The 17,797-nt window shown below is 52.4% G+C and overlaps 6 protein-coding genes across 6 annotated transcripts; 1 reads left to right on the top strand and 5 right to left on the bottom strand.

The window, feature by feature from the left end:
• Positions 1-312: 312 nt before the first annotated feature.
• BDV17DRAFT_34178 (uncharacterized protein) lies at positions 313-1,975 on the bottom strand. The gene has a single exon (XM_073764379.1). The coding sequence runs from the start codon at positions 1,856-1,858 to the stop codon at positions 743-745; it is 1,116 nt and encodes a 371-aa protein (XP_073617436.1). The 5' UTR covers positions 1,859-1,975; the 3' UTR covers positions 313-742.
• Positions 1,976-2,847, bottom strand: BDV17DRAFT_34177 (uncharacterized protein). The gene is made up of 2 exons (XM_073764378.1): positions 2,251-2,847; positions 1,976-2,047 (listed from the first exon to the last, which is right to left on the bottom strand). The coding sequence occupies exon 1, from the start codon at positions 2,683-2,685 to the stop codon at positions 2,296-2,298; it is 390 nt and encodes a 129-aa protein (XP_073617437.1). The 5' UTR covers positions 2,686-2,847; the 3' UTR covers positions 1,976-2,047; positions 2,251-2,295.
• A 1,795-nt stretch (positions 2,848-4,642) lies between these two features.
• Positions 4,643-5,323, bottom strand: BDV17DRAFT_289455 (U2 snRNP complex subunit MSL1; the record flags this gene model as incomplete). The annotated part of the gene is made up of 3 exons (XM_073761670.1): positions 4,643-4,930; positions 4,985-5,198; positions 5,256-5,323. 3 exons carry the CDS (start codon positions 5,321-5,323, stop codon positions 4,643-4,645), a joined length of 570 nt encoding a protein of 189 aa, XP_073617438.1.
• On the top strand, positions 5,228-8,676 carry BDV17DRAFT_297536 (Alpha/Beta hydrolase protein). The gene is made up of 4 exons (XM_073763508.1): positions 5,228-5,842; positions 5,896-6,482; positions 6,530-6,770; positions 7,497-8,676. Exons 1-4 carry the CDS (start codon positions 5,620-5,622, stop codon positions 8,441-8,443), a joined length of 1,998 nt encoding a protein of 665 aa, XP_073617439.1. The 5' UTR covers positions 5,228-5,619; the 3' UTR covers positions 8,444-8,676.
• On the bottom strand, positions 8,676-12,971 carry BDV17DRAFT_32696 (WW domain protein). The gene is made up of 3 exons (XM_073764376.1): positions 10,199-12,971; positions 9,542-10,148; positions 8,676-9,481 (listed from the first exon to the last, which is right to left on the bottom strand). The coding sequence occupies exons 1-3, from the start codon at positions 12,637-12,639 to the stop codon at positions 8,909-8,911; spliced, it is 3,621 nt and encodes a 1,206-aa protein (XP_073617440.1). The 5' UTR covers positions 12,640-12,971; the 3' UTR covers positions 8,676-8,908.
• Positions 12,972-13,383: 412 nt separating this feature from the next.
• BDV17DRAFT_280586 (uncharacterized protein) lies at positions 13,384-15,936 on the bottom strand (the record flags this gene model as incomplete). The annotated part of the gene is made up of 6 exons (XM_073759906.1): positions 13,384-13,800; positions 13,860-14,372; positions 14,423-14,605; positions 14,665-15,245; positions 15,302-15,440; positions 15,763-15,936. 6 exons carry the CDS (start codon positions 15,934-15,936, stop codon positions 13,384-13,386), a joined length of 2,007 nt encoding a protein of 668 aa, XP_073617441.1.
• Positions 15,937-17,797: the final 1,861 nt, after the last annotated feature.

Genomic DNA, 17,797 nt, shown 5'->3' on the forward strand with positions numbered 1-17,797 from the left:
GCACACGCGGAACTTTCTGCACCACGGCTCAACTAGTGAGACTGATCGATTTCCTCATTTCCACAGAGAGCCATTTGCGGGTCACTAGAAGAGGGTAGCTTGGAAACTGCGGCCCCAATGTTGTGAAGCTGCGCACAATACAGAGGGATTTCGCCGGAGGGGACGTGGTCTGGGGTCTCAGAGGTCGGAAGCGATGAGCCCCTTAGCCGGCCGTTCATTTGAATCTGAGGACGCCCACATTGCGTCCTGGACATGCTCCTTGGTCGCCCACAGTTGTTCAAACGAGAATTTAGTTTGCGATCCTGATGGCTGAGATGGCGGCTCATGGTCTATTGACTGCATGTTCCGAAGGACGTATTGCCATCGCGTAGTTCGAGGTCTCTAAAGCTTTCCGCCACGGTGAGCTTTCGAAAACCAGGAGACCTTCGTAAAGACGCATGTGAGTCTATGGAGTTGCGGTGGGAGGCTGAGGAACTATAACCGCTGTTCGCTCTCCGGTGAGAGCTTGCACAACTGCTATAACTGAGATTTCGTTCTGGGGCCCTCTCGGGTAACGAAGTGATCGCTCTTTCCTTAGCCTGGAGAGATATACCCTCATCTTCGCCCTCACAAACTTCTATCCTGTGGCCTGATAGAGATGTAGGTGATTTCTCGAACGAGAATGGGCTGGCAGGGAAGCCTGCATCATGCCTAGCGGCAGTAACAGCAGGGATGTTCAGCATTGTAGCCGGAACATCGCCTCTCATCGGGGCTCGAGAACCAGGTAAGTTGTCGCTGGGCGATCTTCACCGCCGAGGATTGGATAATACTTCGTATACAAATTGAGACTATCGGGCGACTTGGGTCGCGGTGTATGAACCCCGTTCGCCACTGGGCTAGGAAGACCTGCCGAGGTCACATTCTCCGGGATAGCCTGGGGATTCGCGCTACCCGGTTGATCAAGGCGCGTTCGGTCACTTGGACAAGGAGACGCAGATCCATTGACCACGCGTAAAGTTCCTAGCTTGAGAGCACCTAGATGCGTGTACTCGAAATTGCTGGGTGTCGGTGGCCGTAATCGAGGCTGTGGTTCAGAACCGTCGACAATGAAGCTCGTGCGAGGCATATAGGGATGGCTACCTGGGTCGAATGACGTATAATGAGATCCAAGCGAGGCCGTTTGACCCTGATCTGACCCAGAAAGAAGCGTGGGAGATATAACTTTTGTTGTTTTTCTTGTGGCGACTCCAGGCCGTATAAGTAGGGAACGCCGGCGGATCGGGAGAGATTCATGATTATTCACCCTTGAATGAGAGTTGAGAGACGCAAATCTGTTAATAGTACGTCGTTGGACGCTATGTCTGGCCCTTTGACTCGACGAATGAACCGAGTAGGACCTTTTAGGCTGCCCGATCAATGGGGAATGCGGATTGCTTTGCAGGGTTGTCGGTTGGAACGTGGCGGTCTCAGACGGGTGGAATGGAGTTCGACCATACATTGAGTCTCGCCTGCTCGAGACTGGGGTGGGAGTAGGGGAATGTGGCCATGTGTCAGGTGTACGATGGACGCGCCGCTGACTGATAGGATGCCAAAGCCCATCAGACCGCCATGTTGTTTCTCGTCGCAATGGCCTCACGGAGAATGGTTGCGAGCGCGGGTTCTGGGAGACAACCTCTTTCGGACTGCCAGGAATAGAGCCACCCGTCCATGGGTCTTGCCATGTAGTCGGGGTGGAAGGAAGCGAAAGAGCCTGTTCAGAGGCCTGACGCGGTAAGCACAGGTCAGAACAATCCGAATTTGCTTGAATCTGCGGTGGCTTTGAAAGACGGTTTGAGCGTCTGCGCTTCTCTTTACTTTGTAGCGACAACGAGCTTCCCATGACTTGCGGAGAGAAATCTAATAACCCTTGGGTCAGTTTCTCCTAGTTCGGAATGAACAAGTAGCATATATACGACATGAAAGCCAAATGATAACAAAGTCAATGAAGAACTCGGAACAGCAGCTGGGCTGCAAGGTTTCATCAATGGTGGTCCAAAATTGAGTCGGTCAGACCATCCGTGCGATTTGTCTGCCAAATTCGGAATAGACATGTCAGAAGAGAGTGGTAAGGCATTGTGTGAAAGGATCGAGTTTTGGAATTTCTTCAGAAAATTTGGTGGCCTTGTTCTCAGCTTCGCTCTCGCAGGAGAAGCGGCTGGGTCCTGGGTGCGGAGTAATAGTATAGATGCCGATGTGGTGAGTGGTGATGTGCCGGAGGAGCGAAGATCTTACCTGATCAAACGTTGTAATAGCAACAACAATCACTAGATCAGAGATCTAGCAAAAGTAAACAAAGATGTATGAGAGAATTCTTCGATGAATGATAAGCCAAAGATAACGATTGAATATCGACGAGATTCGGAGGATGGCCGAGTCGAGAACGGCTAGACTCAAGGCATGTATGGAAAAAGGACGCCCTGATTGATTAAAACAAACAAGCCACCCCGGGGCACGTAAGGGAATCAGAACACATAAAAGAGCAGAGTGACTTGACGCGACACCATAATCGAGGAAGCAAGTGGCACACAGCAATGACGAATGCGTTAGTAGACAGCAAGCGCGAAACGGAATCGGCGCCAAAAGATGACGAGACCGGCAGGAGCCGTGGCCGGGGACCTCAAACACATACAAAGCCGTTATGGCGCGGAGATGAAATGTGGATCGCATACCAAGAACTTTATGCAGCCAATTCTGAGGGTCTGTAACTGTTCGCAGTGTCAGAAACGTGTCATTTCCGGTCGCGGACAACCCGCTAGAATCCACACAGAAACAAGTCGTGCAAGCTCCCTAAGATCATACTGGTGCTGGTAGCAGCCAGATCAAGAATGATCAAGAAAACGGATCTGCGCTAGCTCAACGGTCTCCCCTGGCCCCATGTAGATAGCTGATAGACTAGATATATGAGCGGGTCCGGCGTGAGCCTGTTTGGCGCAGCGTGTTTGATTATTAGGATCAACCCAAAAACAAGTTGAAGTGCCGACCATGAGGCTGATCAGGATCCATTCGAGTACATGAGACGTACTCTGTAGGCGGAAGCCTGGAGTCTGGAAGGGGTGCTTTGGACCCCAGACTCCGAGCTTCCAAGGTTGCAGGAAGTAGAATGTTGAGATGTCGTTGGCTGGACTGCACTGAGTGGGATCGGTGGATCTGGCACTGGCAGCTTCACCGAGGGCTTCTCTGCTCTTCGCACCTTTCGATATCGGCCAACCATTTCAGACAAGAGCTCCAGGTCCTCCCAGCAACAGAAAAAAGAAACGAACCAGCCAGCAGGTTGCATTGAACCAGAGAATCACAGACACACCGGACGACGGAGAAGCTTCGTATCTGGCGCTGGATCGTTCTATCCCGAGATGCCGCCGGCCTTACCGTTTCCGGTTAGCTAGAGCTGGATTCAGTTCGCAGAGGGACAGTGACATCTTCTGCCGTGTCTTCCTGCGACACATCTTCCAGTCTAGCTCCTGCAAACAATCCCAAGCTCCCAGCTCGTTGAGCAGGCTCGGTGGCAAAAGTGTGTGCTGATACTGGGCGGAATCGGTGTACCTCGGAGAGGCATCCTGCCTGCAACCTCACAAAACCTTCTGCAGCCATTATTTATCGGTTTGAGCTCGCTGGCACACCGACGAGCCTTGACTGCAGTTGAATGGCAGCAAGCTCCCAGCCCTCGGGGCGAGGCACTGTGTCGTCCTTTCCCTTCCTCACCAATGACGAATTCGAGGGCGCCTGTCGCGCCTTTCTGTATCGTGTTCATGTGGCGGGTGAATCAACAGTAGGATGGTCCTCAGTCCGTTTTCAGGTAACTAGTACATTCCCATGACCTCGTTTTCCTGTTGATCTTCTTCGCCGGATTGGTCGACGGGGCCAACTGACAGGACAGGAATCTGTCTCGACCCTAAAGATCTCTCAGGATCTTGACGGTAACTGCTGCAATACTCGCCAGGAAGATACTCCGGCACAATCGACGGCCACTGAAGATGATCATGATTCACACTTGGAAGCCTTCGAAGAAGACACTGTCTGTGGAAATCAAAGAAATGTACCTTTTCATATGCTTCCTGACCTTCTAACGGACATCGACAGGAGGCTCTTATTCGTACGCCCAACCAATCTGAGAAGCTACAGGTAGATTATGATATCCTTCTCTCATCTACCTACCAAGTTCCGGTCCTATATTTCGTCTTACGGCGGATGAGAAAGCTGCTGGGTATCGATGAGGTCTACAGTCATTTAGTCCCGGACCAGTATCGGAAGAATATCCAAGGCGTGGGTATCATGGGTGGTATTAGTTTCGGCGTACGTGCTAGTAACCTTGACACTAGATCGCCTGACTCATATATCGTAGTATCATCCAGTATCCGGAACACCAGCATTTTTTGTCCATCCGTGCAACACTGCAGAGGCCATGAAGGATATCGCGAGTGGATATTGCATCAACCTCGAGGCGTACCTCATCATCTGGCTTGGGTTGGTTGGCAATTGTGTTCGCCTCCAACTGCCAAGTGAGTTATTCGCGAAAGCGGGTATCCCAAAGCTCAGTGCGTAGGAGAGCTGGGATCGAGACAGGCGCGGCCTTCGGAGGACCCTTGTATCACCATATAATTATGATATTCCTTCCGACGCAGTCAAATTAATCCTCATCTGATGAAGCCTCCATTGGCACGTCACTGTCCTCGTCCATTGGCGCTTCCCCTTCATCGCTCTCTTCTTCGCGCGGCCGCTTTGTTCCTTGAGTCGTTCCATTTGGTTCAGTAGAGGGTTTTGGAGGCAAAGCTGCTGACCCAGGGGGGCCGCTGAAAATCGATTTCTGGAGATCCGTGGAGACGTTTGAAACTTGACCAGGAGCTGCCGCCGGTGCGTTATAAGTACCGCGAAGTCTGGCGATGACATCGGAGGTGCCCTTGGCATAAACAATTTTCTACCAATGTGTTAGCTATCACCCCAGAGAAATAATGGATAGTGAAAAACATACCATCGGCTTCCCAAAGAACTCGAAGCCTTGAAGCGCACGCATAGCTTGTGTACTTGCTTGAACATCTTTGAATACAACGTGAGCCTGCCCGCGCATCTTCTCAGTTTTCATAGCCACAATATCGAGGATTGTGCCGTAGGTAGAAAAGAGGGTGTAGAGCGAGAGTCGAAGGTCGGGTTTCCGAAGCCTGTCTGTCAAATTGGTACAGTATAATCTTTAAGACCTGTGAGTACTATTGCAGTATCTTTAATTGAATGGAGGTTCGACCAACGTTTGATTGGGAAGACCAGCAGCAGGTGGCTTCACAGGTGTGCGCACGGGAACAGTTTTTGACGCCATTGCCAGCGACTGAGTATGTTTCAAACTAAAAGAAAGAATAAAATATCACCTAAAGCGATGCAGAGCCTCCAAATGCAGCCTGTTTACCCCTCAAAGGCCCAGATATGATCAAAGTCGAGTATGCGCGCTCACGTCGATAGCCGTCAGAATAACAAGTCACATGACCTCTATTATCTAATCGCCCCGTTCGGCCAGCATCATAGCCCCCATGGCTCCCCGCCTTCCAGCTGTTCCGTGTCAACAACAGCAGCTCACGACAGTAGAGAGCTCCTCCTGTCGTTTCAATAACTTCCATAATGGCTACTGCAGAAGCTCACCACCTCTTCCACAACCCGATTGCCGACCATTCATTCTCATCTGACAAGTCGGTCCTGGCTGTCGCCCGAGAGAACAATGTGGAGCTCTATCAGAAAACAGGCAGCAAGTTCTCCCTAACTGATGAACTGAAAGGCCACGAGAAGACCGTTACTAGCGTCGATATTGCACCCAGCTCAGGTCGCATCGTCACCTGCTCCCAAGGTATAACCTCAGGAACCAAAACAAGAATCGCTGCTGATCCAGTTCGATGGTAGACCGCAACGCCTACGTCTGGGAACAGACCCCCGCCGGATGGAAGCCGACGCTTGTGCTACTTCGGATCAACAGGGCTGCGACTTTTGTGCGCTGGTCGCCGTCTGAGCAGAAATTCGCCGTAGGATCCGGTGCCCGCGTGATCGCAGTATGTTACTTCGAGGAGGAGAACGATTGGTGGATTTCCAAGCACCTCAAGAAGCCCATTCGGAGCACCATCACTACCCTGGCCTGGCATCCAAACTCTGTTCTCCTCGCTGCAGGCTCGACTGACTCTCATGCGAGGGTCTTGTCAAGCTTTATCAAGGGTGTCGATACCCGCCCTGAGCCAAGTGCCTGGGGAGAGCGACTTCCCTTTAATACAATCTGCGGAGAATTCTTGAACGACTCGGCTGGATGGATTCATGGCGTGTCTTTCTCCCCTAGCGGAGATGCGCTTGCCTTTACCGGACATGATAGCAGTGTCACTGTGGTATACCCTAGCGCCCCTGAGCAGCCGCCTCGCGCCATGCTGAACATCTCGACTCGTCTTCTCCCCTTCAACAGCTTGATTTGGAACGGAGAGAATGAGATTATTGCCGCTGGCCATGTACGTTGTCATCATATTACTTTCAGCTACTATCTAACATAAATTAGGATTGTGAGCCATACCGCCTGCGTGGAAATGAAAGCGGGTGGCTGCTGGAAGGCAGCATCGAGAACAAGGCAGGAGCTGGCGCCGGCAGTGTCCGCGAAGAGTCTGCTCTGAACATGTTCCGTCAAATGGACTTGAAGGGACAGACCCAGGCCGACACACAGCTCAAGACGGTTCACCAAAACACCATTAGCACCATCAGGGTGTACGAAGAGGCCAACGGTGCTGTGCACAAGCTCAGTAGTATGTCATTTCGTCCTATTTTTGATCTGTGGTTAGACTAATTGTTGCCCAGCGAGCGGAGTTGATGGCCGCGTGGTGATCTGGACCGTTTAAGCTGGTTCTTCGCATCGGTATGCTCCTGGCTTGTATAGGAGTTGGGATCATAAGTAAATAGATTACTCTGTAAAAGATAGCCATAATTTACCTTCTGTTGGCTGGTCATCTTCTGCGTATGATCAGATGAAATGGTCCGGTGATGTCACTGGGTGTTGTACACACGGGCAGATCAGGAAAAGCGTCGTAACTTAGCGTTACCCCAGGTTCCCCAACGTCACATTCTTTCTCGATCGGGAACGCAAGGTGCTTCATCCTCTTCCTCGCTATAACAGTTCAGTCCCCATCCCTCAACGACGATGTCCAAGCTCGGGGTATTGCGCTATGATGACTATGTTTCTTGACAGCCTATTACTCGCGCTTATAGCTATCCTCACGCAACTATGCGGCTTCTCGACGGCCCACGTAGTACCCTTTAAAGCCACAGACAGGCTCGATCAACAAATCTCTCCAGGTCTCCTTGATTCTCTTGGAGAGCTAGCCCGCATCGTCGACATCGCGTATTGCATTGGGACGACTGGCGTTCAGAAGCCGTTCCAATGTCTCAGCCATTGTCGTGAACTCCAAGGGTTCGAACTCATCGAAGTACGCTTCCAACGGGCTTCATTTCTGAGACAAATCATGGCTAATCAGAAGCTCAGGCATGGCACACAGGTCCCTTTCTCTCCGACTCCTGTGGCTACATCGCCCTCTCGCACCATCCCTCACCTAAACGCATAATCGTTGCCTTCCGCGGTACATACTCCCTCCCAAACGCCATCGCCGACCTCTCCGCCTTTCCACAGGAATACGTACCGTTCACGGTTGGAAACCATACAGACGAGGACGCACCCAAATGCACAAACTGCACGGTGCACCTGGGCTTCATGGATGCATGGCGCTCAACCCGCGATACAATCCTAGACACCATCTCCGCAGCAAGAGACCAGTACCCCGATTACGCGCTCACACTAGTTGGCCACTCCCTCGGTGGCTCAGTCGCCGCACTCGCGGGAACAGAAATGAAGCTGCGCGGCTGGCATCCCACCGTGACAACATTCGGGGAACCCAGGGTCGGAAACAAGGCGTTTGCGGAATTCCTGGATAAAGTCTTCCACCTTGATTCTGATAACCCGCGAGACTGGAAATTCCGGCGCGTGACGCATGTTAATGACCCTGTACCTTTGGTCCCGCTCACCGAATGGGGCTATGAGATGCATGGTGGAGAGATATACATATCCCGCGTTGAGCTCCCCTTCTCGGTTGATGATGTTCAGTACTGCAAGGGGCCAGCCGACCAGCAGTGCATTTCTGGTATGGAGGTGGGAGATACCACGTCTTGGTCAGATCATTTACCGGAGCTGCTACCATCAGGACATGACGCAGAACAGCATGTTATCTCAAATCCACTCGCACCGGAAGAGAGCGAGGAAGAGGTGGAGGTAGTCCCTCATCGACTGGACCTTCGAGACATGTCTCGCCTCCCGTGGAATCTGGTCCCGCCTAGGTTCCGACTATGGGAGTTATTTTACTCACATCGCGACTATTTTATTCGTCTGGGTGTTTGTGTTCCTGGTGGTGATCCGTCAGGGACTTGGTGAGAATCTACGCTTTTGATTTTTCGTTCTTGATGGTCAACGTTGACGCCATTATATTGCGATTAATTTGACCATGGTCTGCTCTAACCTTCCCCCATGAAATCGGGTCGACGAAACTCTCCATATACTTGATACTGCTCTAGATCCTAGGACTACTTTCGACTCTCTATGGCATAGTGCTGTACCAATCATTTGTTGGTCACGTAAGACATTTTCATGGGGCAGTGGTATACTTTGTAGGAATAGAAATGATCAATTCGCTGACGTTGAATATCACGTATGGGGTGTATCGCATCAACAACATAGAATATCAACCAGTGACATGGATAGCAAATATGAACAAGAATATAACAACGTAAAGCAACTATACAAACATGGTTAAAGAATGAAAGTAGAAACAACATGCAACCTAAATACTCGCTTCGCTCGCTTCAAGAGGTACTCCAACCCCGGAAGATCCCCTTCACATCACTGCCCATGCTCCAAACTAGGTACAAGAACCGGCCCATACTTAACCACCTGCCCAAACGACCCCTCCCCCTGCACCATAAAATCAATAGCAAGATTCAACTTTCCACTCCCGCCCGGATGCGAAGCCTTCTGCTGCCCGCCATATATCGCAAGACTCATCTGACTCCCGCCAATGGAATCCGGATCGTACGCTACAATAGCAACGTAGTTCCGGCGCCCCATGAGCTTCTTATACTCGCGCGCCTGGCCCGTCACATCGTTCTGGAAGATCTCCATCATGTCCTCCTTTGTGTCGGAGGGTTGGGAGGGGTTGGAGCGGTGCCCGTTGGAGGGGACGTAGAGCGGTTTGTTGCTCGAGTGAAGCATTTTGATAATATATGAAGGGGGGGGGCTGTTTACGACGGACGAGGAGATGAGTTGGTACATCGTTTTGTGGTCTTGGGGGCGGCCCGGGTCGTGGACTAGGCCTGCACCGCAGACGTTGACGGCGCCGGATAGGAAGGTCATTCGGAGGGTTTTCTGGTGCGCTATGCCTTGGAGGGTTCGGATTAGATAGGTTCTTTCGAGGTCCTATTTGCGTTTGTTAGTGGGGGCTTGTAGTAGTTGGAGTTATGAGATGGGCTACTTTACTTTTGACTCGTGAGTCCATTGGTCGCGAAGCTCGTCGAGTAGATCGAATTCTCCAAATGGACTCAGGATTCCACCCATGAGGCCGCTCTTGCCTACGGCGCGTTTGACGTGGTCAAATCCGGACCCCACGACGTCCTTGGCTCCCACTACACCCGCGACGGAACTCGTCACCTTGCCGAGGACGTTGTATGCACCGGTGACTGCTCGCTTGCCCGTCGTGATCGTCTGCGCAATGTGTTCGGCGGTCTCCAGGCGAGGGTAGATGAGTGGTATTGAGGTCATCCATAGGCAGTGTTGGACAGAGGGGGGTAGCATGGCGATTTTGGGGAAGATGCCTTGGTACGTTGGTCCAGCGAGGACCTGGTGTTGATTGCGCTCAGACCGACAGTCAAGACCGACAAGGACTACAGCAGGCCCAAGGTATTTGACAAAATGCCAGCCGGTGCCAGTGATGGTGAACAGGTCATGGTCTGTGCTGACGTTGCGGAGGATGTCGAGAGTCGTGTGGTGCTGGAAAAGCAGGTACATCTCGATTCCAATACGACCAATGTTCTTGAACATGTTTGAGAATTGCATATGCTCGGGGTACGAGCCGAAGCCGTCGAAACTAGGCGCGATTAGCTTGCGTGATCAAAAGCATTAGGGCATGAGACACACATATCATGATCGTCAATCTGGCAAACATAGGGGATCTGAGCAAAGGATTCCCTCAAGTATGGTTGATCAAAGTGACTTGTGTAATAGTGGAAATAGCCGTGAGAAACGTCTTGTTCATGAGCCGCCGTCCAGGGCGCAGTTTTCCTAGCCTCTTTCCCGCGAATCAAGAGCCATTGCTTCAGAGAAGCAATTTCCTTCCACATTCGATCGGCGTAGATTTGGCCGCCTAAGCACAACTGAGCGTGAAACCCGCCAATTTCAGTATGCTTCTGCATAATATCCTTCCACATCAGGCCAACTCCACCCAGCCGCGATCGCTCGCTCTCATTCACATTCAGAGAGAAGTCGTTTCCTGAAGTTGCGATGAAGCGCCAGCTCGCCTCGTACTGACCGGCGACCAGAAATTCGTAGCGTGTGCAGCCAAGATGTGAGGTAATGGCATATGTCCATTTGGCGGGACCAGCCTCGTCCATCTTCAAATCGATCTCATACTTATAGAAGGTCCACCGCTGGTGAGTAGATATGGCTATAGCTTTCAACTGGCGCGGGTTCGGAGATAAGTCGACACTCTGGTGAATATGGATTGTTGGGGGCTGGCCAGCATCGGTGACCAGGAGAATAGAGCCGAACCATATACCGCGCTGGATATCCATGTTCGCATAGCGAAGATAAGGACCAAAATAAACACCGTTTGTCGGCGCCACCTTGTATTGCTCGACGCCGCTAACCGCAGGCGGGCCAGTAAACACCGATACAGCTGGCGACTGCAGGCTTTCAAACCCAGGCGTCATAGGAACACCCGGAGAAGCCAATGGTTTGCCAAAGGCCGATAAGCCAGGCGAAGCGAGAGGATGAGCGCTGTACACGCTGCCAACTGGTGACATCGGCGCCTCGTTGAGGTTGAGAGGTGTAGGACCCTTTGGGAACTCCCATTGAGTGGACTGAGTAGGAAGATGGATATAATAATACTGGCCAGAGTTTGGATCCAAGTGAGCAATCCAGCCTTCTGGAAGCGGAGGAGGAGAAGCCGGGGGGAGATTGGCAACTCCTGTTGCTGCTGCACTGGCCTGAGCTTGCTGAGGCTGGAAAGCTGGGTGCTGCTCTTGCTGGACACCATTCTGCATGTCGTTATGCGGCGATGGCCCCGATGCCTGCTGGGGCTGTTGCTGTCTTGGATCGTTGGCAAAAGCTGGATGGTCGTGAGCCGAAACCATAGGCGCAGCAGCAGTAGCAGCAGCCTGTGTTGTTGCCGGATGCTGTGTAGCCGCAGGGGGCATCTGATTCGACGGAGCTGCAAGACGTTGCTTCTCATTGGGGTAAGCGTGCGCAGCAGACGCGGGGCGCGGTACGCTTGAGTAGGCCGGAGGTGGCGACGAGCTGATGCGCATCCTTTCCAGGTCTTGCTCAAGAGCATTATTTGGGATTCTTCCGGGCTGCTGAGTTTGCGGCACTTGCGACGGGCTTGCCACGGGGTTTGGAGGAGGAAAAGGGCTTGCGGTAGGGTTCTGGCTCTGCGAGGGAACCTCTTCAGCGCCTTGGTACACAGTCGGTGGTCCATGTGGTTGAGATCCGGGCAGCTCGGTTGGAGTCCATGGCCGCTGAATGGGATTCTGTATGGGATTCCTAGGCTGCTGACCGGCATACTGTTCCGCTCGTCGTTGTGCTGCGGCGCTTTGGGCTTGCAGGCCCGTCAACGTCGATGTGCCCGCAATCCCCGACGCCGCATAGCGAGCTTCAATATCAGACGTTGGGTGCTGTCCTGGCTCGACGACAGGTGTCTCTGGAGGCGGCGGGGAGCCTCGCTCGGCACGCGTTGTCGAGGTTGAAGCCGTAGAGCTGATACGGTTGATGCTGTGTTGCTGTGGAGGTTGTAAGCTATGTTGCGCTGCTGCGCGGGATGCTGGTCTTGACGAGCTAGAGGGCTGCGGAGGCGGGTAGTAGTGCTGGTTGTAGTCTGTATATCCCGTGTTCTGCGGAGAAGCAGCAGCCGGAGGCCCTGGAGCCCGCTGGTTCATTCTAGCAAAGTACGCCTCTCTATCGCCTGCATCAACTATTGGCGATTCTGGTAAGGGCTTGGGCGCATTTCCTCGTCGCTCGGCCAGTGTAGATTGTTTCGGCTCGCGGCCATCGCGAGGTCGCAAGCCAGCAGGGTAGTCAACTGGAGACAGACCTCCTCCGCTAGACGTCGGAGAGGCACTCTGTCTACCTGTCTGGGCTATTGGGCCCGAGCCACTTGAGCCCGAGACGCGGATATGCTGCTGAGGTCTTGGTCGGTCATCGGGGTATGGGAGAGGAGCTGCGGCTTGTTGAGCTGGCGAGGGAGTTTCTCGTTTGTTGAAGCGCAACGGTCCCGGTCCAACTACAGGAGACTCAATCTCCTGCTGATTAGGCGATTGTAGGAAAAGCTCCTCCTGGGAACGATTGTTCCCAGAGGGGTTCATCGTGAGGAGCTATTTTGCTGTTCGCGGCAGTTTCGGATATAAAACAATGTATGATCCTACGGATGTCCGAGCGCAGTCGCGAGAAAGCGAACAGAAAGGAGATGAGGACAGATTGGAGACCAGGAACGAGAAAAGGAGCTCTGGAGGTGGGCTGAGATGCGGGGTGATGGAGGACAAGAGCAGGCGACAGCCGTAGCGTTTGAGCAGGAGTAAACGATGTATATTCACCACCTTGCAACCCAACGGAGTTGAGCAAGTTCAGCAACAAGCGCAAAAGCCTGTGACCGGCATCAGGCGCATGGTGATCACCGTCGACATCACACGGCGAGCGAGCGCCCGCAGCGATGGTTGGTTGGATGTTGTGAGATACGCGCCGGGCATTTGGCAGCGTCTTGGAAGCCTTCATTGGCCCAGCAGATCTGCACTGAGGGGCTCATCTGGCTCAAAATGCCGCCCAGCAGCGAATGGCACTCCAGGACTCGGAAGCATCTAAATTGCAGGGGAGGTTCTAATAATATCGCTGCCGTAATCGCATTGAGATCTGTCTCCTATGTGCCTAGAGAGTCGCAAGAGTAGAAAAGCCCGATCAACCCTGCTAGGACGGGTCGCCCCGCAGCAAAACCAAACAATAAAGAACAAGAATGCATGACTCGTGTATTCGTCGCTAAAGAAGACAGAAACGCCCAATCACATTATTATTATAACAGTCGGCTGTCCTGCTCATATTCAGCAGCAGCCCATGGTTCACCCGAAGCTCACCAACCGATTTCCATGGTTCGCCGCTACCTCCATCCAATCGATCTCGCGCAGATGCCCTCCAGCTCGCGAATGCTGCAACTGCGTCTCGCAGACGGTCTGGAGCATTGCGCTTGTCATGGCTGCGCCGTACCCGAACTCTGTCTTCCGGAGCTTCGCCAGTAGCTCCAAGGCCGCCATCTTAGTCCCGCTCAACAGTGTCACCGCACCTGACAGGAGAAGCGAAAAATTGAGAAATAGAGGCCCGCCGTGGCGGCCATGAGCGACCATCTGGTCTGCGAAATGCAGTATCGCGTCTGCATGGTATTGAACTTCCTTCTCGAGTTCATTGTAAATATGGATTCCCTGTGTGCGCCAGAAGATTTCGCAGGAGAGCAGAAGCGACGTGTGGAAAAGAACAGATAACTATAGATAGAACTGGTCAGCTCTGTGTTCACGGTAACCAAAGGCTAGGTAATGCCCACCTGATGAAAGCTATGCTGCGATCGCTTGGACAGATTCAGTCGGCTCTCCATGAGAAACCGAACCTCATCTGAGTTCCACAACCGTTTGAGCCTCCCACGTATGTTCTCAAGTTCCTGAAAAGGGGGATCCAAGTGTGACATTTTGGATCTTTTGGCTTCTGCGATATATAATCCGAGGTGAGTCGCCAGTACAAAGCATTCTCGATACAGACGCATTACGAGAGACTGCGCGTTGTACTCTTCTGAGTGCAAGATGCTTGAGCCTTGGAAGCCCACAGGGCGTAGAAGGGATTCAACCTCTGGCAGTAAATTGCTCTCAATGGCGGCTCTAATATACTCTCCTGTGCCGGAGCCGCTCATAAGCGCATATAGATCGATTTGACAAATGAGCCATATAATGAGAGGATATCGCACTCGCTCGGAGACTGTATGTCTCAGCAGAGATAGTTGAAGTAACCGCGACAAGTGATGTGACCACAGGGCCGACACGTTGCTGGGTGTTGTGAATGCGATCTGATTCTGTAAGCGACTGAGCTATTCCAGGGGCAGAATTATCCACGAACCTGGTATATCAGAAGGAGGAAATGTGTCAGAAACAAGCCATCTGATAGAACAACGTCACACTTTAGGAGACTATCCTGGAGGGATGGTAGGGTTTGGCCATAATATTGCAAAGCGACCATATAATGAGCATTCCCTTGATGAACGAGACTGAGAGCTGATAATGCCATCATCACATGGAGAAGCTATCATCATAGTCGTTAGGTTTATGCACACCCCAAGCAAAGCAATCGGCACCACCCACTGGAGGGAAACTGGAAGCCTCTTGCTCAAAGATGTTGGCTTCCATGTAGCCATGGGTCGCAGGAATCAACTGCATCCACACGACGTTTTGGAAGTGATCGAGAAGCGCCATATCATAAGTTTCAAGGTCGAGGGTTGGGGTGATCTGATCCTCTGAAATATCCTGCAATGGAGTGTACATCATCGCGGCCGAGACGGAACTGGGACCTAGATCTGATTCTGGGGATTGCGTACAGCTTCGTCGGCTCGAATACGCTTGCTTCCTAGAGTCCTTAAACTGATTCAAGATCACCACGTTTGGGTCCTCGGATGTGGTGACTTCATCCATGGGATCATAGCTACTATACTCAGACAGGGGGCTCGAATATGGATTGCCGAGCACCGTGTCAAGCGTATCCTCCGTATACTCTGGGAGTCGCGCAAAGCTCTCTGGTACCACGACGACATGATATGTTCCTGGAGCTGAGCCCTGCGCTTTCCTCTCCCTTTCCTCGTCCGATGTGAGTCTCGAGAATTCAGGAAGCAGATCGCAGGGTTCTGGATCCGAAGGGAGGAGATGTGACTTCCGGCGCGACATTTTGGCTGCTAAGATCGACAAACACCGTCAGCATTAAGTCCCCAGTCAAATTAGGGTATACAGGAAGGAGTTTCCTCACGATCCCAAACGGCATTCCCTTTGGTCTTGACATCGGGCATACGTTCCATGACTCGACGGGTGTCGTCTCGAAAACACAATCGGGGTTGGTAGTCGCAAACATGACCGAGCCGTGCGCATTGCTATAATTCACTTCGTGAACGCCCATATAGATGAAGGACACTAGACTTGAAACTCACGTTGCATTGCGGATGCACTTCATCGCACTTGACTGTTGACATGGTTAATGACTAGGGCCGGAGAGAAGAGATGGGAGAACGCCGGATCCAGACTTACTCTTACGACTCTGAATACATTGCCAAACATCCCAGTCAGCACGCTCAATTGACCAATAAAACTAGAAGTTGCAGGAAAGAAGGATCTCGCTCACTCTACAAGTCCTATAAGGTTGGGTTAGGAAAAGCATGTCGAATGGAGACCTGACGGTGCTCAATCAGAAAGGACATACCAACAGCCAGTCCTAGATCTAGGAGGAAAGCGCAGACGAGGCTGCACGATTGTCGCCCTGGCAGTCGCAGGAGCACCAACGTGTGCACCTGATGCCACATCATCCTTAGGAGCAATGATAGGTAGGCGCACAGGACGCTTCCGCGAAGATTGGCCCCTACGGGCAGACATCTCTTCGCCAAGGATCGTCATGAATTAAAAAGGTAAACAGAGTGGGCTCGTATGAGACTGCGGAGAATTAGAAAGGAACACCGGTTTGAGAGATGGGGTGCAGAGGACAAGCTACCTTTAAGCATATATATAGTATGGCACTAGAGCCTCATGAGCCACGTGTGGGCGATGAAGGTTATCAGGCCAGGCCCTGACCCGATTGCTTTTCCTGCCTCGGGAGAGACGTAACCGGAAATCGGAAGCGAAAAACCGCAAAGACAGAGCAGAAAGGGATCGAATGGATCATGGAGATAGGCCCTTAGCTTGGGGTGGGGGACCAGCCTGGACAGAAATAAGCACGGCAGCATCGCGCACGCCGTGGAGCTATCCGAGGTGAGACTAGGGGAGACGACAAAAGGAGGAAAGTAAAATTAAAATTGAGCAGAAACAAGGACATGCATGAGACGCAGAATCCCGGTAGAGTCTGAAGAAGTCGGGTGCTTTGCCACACAGCCTGGCAGACAGCAGACAGCAGACTACTACAGTAGAAGACAAGGGACAAGGGGAACGCCGAAAATACGAACGGAGGGCGAGCCAAAGCCCAGCGAATGGGACGAGATCGGAGGACAAGGGGACGGCGCTAGAGCAACAGTGATTCGTGCGGGTGGACATGGGGCGATGGATGGCGAGAGGCCCAGAGGGAGAATAAACTAAGACCAAGCACAGCGTCGGTGCAGCTGCCAACCATGTGCGGAGGCACTTGCATTGCGAACTCACTCTCCCTCTTCAAAGCCTGGATTCTCCCATCTCTCCCCTGCACTCACTCATCTTTTCTTTTTCTCTCCCTTCTGTCGGGCTGCAAGATCCACGACTCAGCCTGGTTGTGGCAACAAAAATAGATGCCTCGATCCTTCAGAACCTTCAGACCTATCGTCCTACTCGTCACATCAAAAGCGTCCCATTAACCGGGCTCTGGTCAGTGGTCTGGAGTCTGGACAGGGTGGCTGCTCGCTGTCTCATTCTTGCTTCTTCTGCGTTTCCTCGGAGCCGACGGGACTGACTCTTTGTCTTCCGATCTAGTCTGCCTCTGGGCGAGCCAGCCCAGAAGATACAATCTCCCCGCTGGCTGTCGGGGCTTGGAGGCTTGGACTGCGACTCAGCGAATGGGTTCCGGAGCCGGCCCTGACCTAGACCACCACCGAGCCCATGGACCCCCTCGCCATCTGCACTAGACCTGCCATGTGCCAGTTACAAATGGGACTACCGATGAGACTAATTTAGCGGCCCTGAAAGTCGTTCAGATTCCTGACCTCTGATTATCTGAGCTGTTGTCTTGCAGATTATTCCCAGATTTCTTCTGAATCTCACTCCCCCAAGGTCTAGGCTCTCAGGGACGGCGTGAGGAAAAAGAAAGTGCGAGGTGCAGCCTTGCAGGACATCATAAGCCGTCGGAATATTGAATCACCTATTGCCCCCTCGGCTAGCAGCACTTTTGATTCGCTAGCGCCTGCATGACTGGTCCGACTCGGATGAGGAGGCAATAATCATTGTTCTCTTGTCGCACTCTATCGTAATTAAGGGTCTTGGTCAAACTATACTAATCAACACTATCGGGCGAAGCCAGCTTTAGAGCCCGACGCTATGTCCAGGAACAGAACGGACCGCAGGAGTCGGCTGATGAACCCTCCTCTTTGCATGATCTGAGTTTGCTCCCAAGTTTCCACGTCGGGTGACACTGACGCCGCTGATAGGGCTCCTGCTGTTCCGGCTCAAAGGAACGAACCACTGGCAGTCAAACAAATTCCCTTTGTACTTCTAGAGCTGCAGGCCCGCGTCCCCCAAGGCTGGCTGAAGGCAATGCTGTACTCTCCAAAATTTCCCC

The sequence above is a fragment of the Aspergillus undulatus genome, assembly GCF_047715775.1.
Source record: "Aspergillus undulatus strain CBS 261.88 unplaced genomic scaffold BDV17scaffold_13, whole genome shotgun sequence".
NCBI classification, from domain to species: domain Eukaryota; kingdom Fungi; phylum Ascomycota; class Eurotiomycetes; order Eurotiales; family Aspergillaceae; genus Aspergillus; species Aspergillus undulatus.

Coding starts and splice junctions, on each gene's coding strand:
- BDV17DRAFT_34178 (XM_073764379.1), bottom strand. CDS start 1,858: ATGGGAAGCTCGTTGTCGCTACAAAGTAAAGAGAAGCGCAGACGCTCA.
- BDV17DRAFT_34177 (XM_073764378.1), bottom strand. CDS start 2,685: ATGCGATCCACATTTCATCTCCGCGCCATAACGGCTTTGTATGTGTTT.
- BDV17DRAFT_297536 (XM_073763508.1), top strand. CDS start 5,620: ATGGCTACTGCAGAAGCTCACCACCTCTTCCACAACCCGATTGCCGAC. Junction 5,843..5,895: donor CATCGTCACCTGCTCCCAAG/GTATAACCTCAG, acceptor GTTCGATGGTAG/ACCGCAACGCCTACGTCTGG. Junction 6,771..7,496: donor TGCTGTGCACAAGCTCAGTA/GTATGTCATTTC, acceptor ATGGCTAATCAG/AAGCTCAGGCATGGCACACA.
- BDV17DRAFT_32696 (XM_073764376.1), bottom strand. CDS start 12,639: ATGAACCCCTCTGGGAACAATCGTTCCCAGGAGGAGCTTTTCCTACAA. Junction 10,149..10,198: donor CAGATTGACGATCATGATAT/GTGTGTCTCATG, acceptor AATCGCGCCTAG/TTTCGACGGCTTCGGCTCGT. Junction 9,482..9,541: donor AATGGACTCACGAGTCAAAA/GTAAAGTAGCCC, acceptor AAACGCAAATAG/GACCTCGAAAGAACCTATCT.